Source organism: Pteropus alecto, unplaced genomic scaffold, assembly GCF_000325575.1.
Source record: "Pteropus alecto unplaced genomic scaffold, ASM32557v1 scaffold155, whole genome shotgun sequence".
Lineage (NCBI taxonomy): Eukaryota > Metazoa > Chordata > Mammalia > Chiroptera > Pteropodidae > Pteropus > Pteropus alecto.
This window is the reverse complement of record NW_006438113.1, coordinates 13,897,757-13,901,658: the sequence shown is the minus strand read 5'-3', so window position 1 is coordinate 13,901,658 and position 3,902 is coordinate 13,897,757. Positions and strand designations below refer to the sequence as shown.

The window sequence follows — 3,902 nt, the reverse complement described above, 5'->3', positions numbered from 1 at the left end:
GGTAGAAAATTTGTGGCCACACATGCCACACATGCCCTCATGCCCATGGCAGACGTTGCTAATCAATTAGGAAGCTTTTTAATGTTAATGCTTTATTCGATCACTACTAATCCGTTGGGGTCTGCACTCAAACCGACATCTGTTGGCCATGCCTACACTAGATTTAAGGGAGAATTTCTTAATTATGGGAACTATAAGACTGAAGCCCAAGGGGAAGTAGGGATGTCTCTTCCTCTGGAGGAATACTGAGAAATATATGACGTCCAGCTGCCAGCCTTGGTTGAATGCAATCTTTGAATATGATCAAGGCTCTCCCTTTTGTTCATAAAAAAACAGGCTCATAGAGCACAAGTGTGTCCAAGGTCACATCACTGGTTGGGCAGTGTGGAACCATCAGGTATTATAATACGTTTACCTTTGTAAACTTTACTCTTTCTCCCCTTTATTTCAGGGTCCCACTGGAAGACCTGGCCTCCCAGTGAGTAGCTTTTATTTCTTCCTTCCTCTGCATCTCTCTCACGTGCTCTTTCTCAATCCAAGGACTGGCGGGTTGGGTGGCTGTTTTCCTCCATATGTATCTGGGTGCGAGGCCCCTCTCCAGTTTCTCTAACCCATATCTGAGGGTAAACTTCCTGGGTACCCTTCTGGGGCCTCCAGCAGGTAGATGACAGCATGCAGGCCCCTCCAATGTTGGACTGGACTTCCAGACAGATGGCCCTATAAGGAGGGCCTGGAAGGGGAGGTAGCCCACGGGCTTACTGGGTATCTTCCTTCATGCCAGCTTAGATTAAGGCCACTGTCCCTGCTTTGTCTTATGCCCTCTGATAGGAGTAGACTCAAAAACTTTCTTTTCCCCCTAGTTACCATTTCCAAATGGTAGGGAAGCTATGCCAAGTAACCATGGGGTCTTTGGAATCAAAATAGGAAAACACTAATTGCCACCTCTTACTGAGACCTTTATGCATTCCAGGCACTATGCTAATCACTCTTCACACGTTCGATTTGTTCAACAACTCAGTGAAATAGGTATCATTATGCAAACTTTATAGATGAGGAAACCGAGACTCAGAGGGGTAAGATGCCTTATCTGATCGTCCAAGCTTCAGTTGTAGACCTCTTTGAGGCCCATACCATGCACCATTCCATACTACTGTTTCCTGTGGTCCCTGCTCCACGTCTGAGAACCATCTTTAAAGTCTTCAAAGACATTGCTGTGTGGGGTGTAGCCTGGGGCATATATGCATTGAGTACTAGATACCATAGGTAGGGAGGGGCTCAAGCAAGGTGCTGTAGTCAGCCAGAGGGCCAAGGTGAAGTGTGGAGAGTATCCGGGGCTGGCACCGGGCTTCCCGCTCTCCCTGAGCGGAAGGCCACATCCACTGGACTCCAGACCCTCTGTGCATCTCTCTTACCCAGTTACTCCTCCTTTGACATGAATTATTCTGTAACTTCGTGACTAATCCAACAGCTTCTAGAATTCATGTCCAGCAGTGACTTTCTTAATGAAATGCATGTGGGAGAATGTTTAGCCTTGAAAATGGAAACTCTCCCGGTAAGTCCGATGCCTGGAGCAGAGGAGGACGGGTGAATCGGTCCCATGAAACCCAAGGAGGGAAAAAATCAGATGACTGGTGGGGGAACGTGGGCAGACTTTGTTTTTTCTGACAACGTCCACCTTTAAAAAGCATTTGGGGGCAATTCACAGAGCAGAGGCTGCGGCACATAGTTTCCAGTCTCTGGCCATTCCACGTCTGTCCCGAACCCGAGCAGTTTATGGCCAGGACTGCAAAGAACATTAGTTTTAAGAAAGAAATGAAAAGAAACCAAAACACACATCCTGCAATATCATTCAAAAGCCCAAAAGTGAGTGGGCCGTGGGGATGTCACACCCGACATCTAATGGATCTGGTGTCCTCAGCAGAAAGGGCCACTGATCCACAGGTCACGGTCCTGCTCATGCTTCTGCCTGAAGGGACCTGAGAGTGTCCCACAGAAAGATTTGCTGGCCCCTTGTTGTGAAATGCAAAACGTGTGAAATACAAATATGCTTATAAAATTCACTTGCCTGCTGGGCTTACTACCGGTAGACACCATTTATATACAACACTCACCAGATGCCAGGCACTGGAAGTAAGATTGCCAGAGACATCGTCTCATGGCAGCCTCCCAGCAGCCCCATGAGAGAGACGTGGATGCTCAGGGAGGTTAAAGAAACAGACTCATGCTTATAACCAACATTGCTACCCTGCCACACAGCAAAAGCTGAGTGTTTTATTAAAGACACCATTGATCTGAACAAGGTATGTGTCACCAGAGCCTAATTTCAGAGCCGATTGCGACTCTCTGGGGCGTCCACGTAAATCTTCGGATGCTAATTGTCCCTCAAAGACATTTTGCCCCAGTGGGATCAGCAGACACAGAACCACCCCCAGAGATGCCCACACCCTTCAGAGAGGAACCCATACACCCAGCTCTCGCCTGCCCAGCAGGACAAACGCGATCTGATTTTTGGCCCCTGTTGTTTTCCATGCTTCCAGCTCCTAGCAAACCCCAGGCCTCACCCCAGAATTTATGATGTCTGTACACATATAATTGCAAAAAAATATTTTCTACCAAAAGGGGGAGGAACGAAACTTAATAAGCAGATTTCCAGAGTGAGAAGATGTAAGCCCTGGCTGCAAAACAAAGCAGTTCCCTCTGAGCAGCTGGAACTTGTGATGCGGCTGGATCCACATGGCTCACGGTTCTTCCTGTTGGTGCTGAGGGTGGCCACGAGGAGGAGGCGTGGAGGACTGTCCGTAGCCTTCTCAGAAGAGGACCTGGGGAGGAGCTGGGCACTGCTCCCCAGCTCTGGCATAGAGAGACCTAGGGAAGTGGTTCACCCATCACATGGGAACTGCCACTCACTCTGTTCTGTGTCTTGAAGTTGAGCATGACAAGGCTGTGGCACATCCTGGCTATAGCTGGAATGGATTGCGACAACAGACGTCTAAAGGAAGAAGGGCCTTGGACCACTGATGGAACACATAGCGAAACTGAGGCCCAGGCTGGAGACCAGACTCATACATTAGTGCTCTTTCCATAGCACCATGCCTGAGTGCATATAGAGACAGGGGTGGCTGCTTGCCAAATAGTCTCTGGGGGCTAAATGGGCAAGTTCATCCATATGATACCTGGGCATTGTCCCTACTGCCCATGCAAACCAGATCTTGGGTACATAGCTAGCCCGTGGGGCCTTTACATGCTGGCTCACCTCCAGCCACATCTAATTATCTCTGCATCCTTCATTAGGGGGACAAAGGCGCCATTGGGATGCCTGGACGTGTGGTGAGTTGGCTCATGTCTACCTGCTTGGGTGGCCATTGCTTGCTTCTTCATGCTGGCCTATCCCCCAAACCATGGCAAGCTGTTGCCTACCCCCAGCCTGAGGAAGGGGTCAGATCTCTCCCTTCCCCTGCCCAAGTCAGCTTCAGAAAGAGACAGACGAGAAGAAGGAAAGAAGTTTCATTCCAACCCTTCAGATCTTGCAATCCAGCTTTACTCTCCAGAGAGCTGCCAGCAAAGGAAAAATCCAAGGAATTTCATGAATAAAGCTCTTTGCTGGATGACAGGGTGAAGCCCAAACCCCACTTGGTATTGAGAAGACTTCCACTCACGCCATCCGCAAACCCCTAAGGCTGGCAGTTAGCCTTCAGATTTATAGCAGCTCCTGCAACCATCCCCCAGCAAGAGCAGCCAAAGATGGTAAGAAATGCAGCCTCCCAAGGCTCTATGGAAATTGGTGGAGCCAGCTTCCCAGAGGCATCTTCCACAGGCAGAGGCTAGAAGGAGGTGAAGACAGGGCTTGCTCCAGGCTCCCAATCCCCACCAGGAGGCTAGGCGTTAAAACGTTTAATATTTCC

At 49.3% G+C, this 3,902-nt stretch overlaps 1 protein-coding gene across 1 annotated transcript in view; it reads left to right on the top strand.

The window, feature by feature from the left end:
* The window catches only part of COL13A1 (collagen type XIII alpha 1 chain), a 182,371-nt gene that overhangs the window by 65,148 nt on the left and 113,321 nt on the right, over positions 1–3,902 (top strand). Inside the window, exons 5-6 of the mRNA XM_015592180.1 lie at positions 452–478; positions 3,292–3,327. Coding sequence (XP_015447666.1) covers positions 452–478; positions 3,292–3,327 — 63 coding nt within the window. The remainder of the gene's footprint in view (positions 1–451; positions 479–3,291; positions 3,328–3,902) is intronic.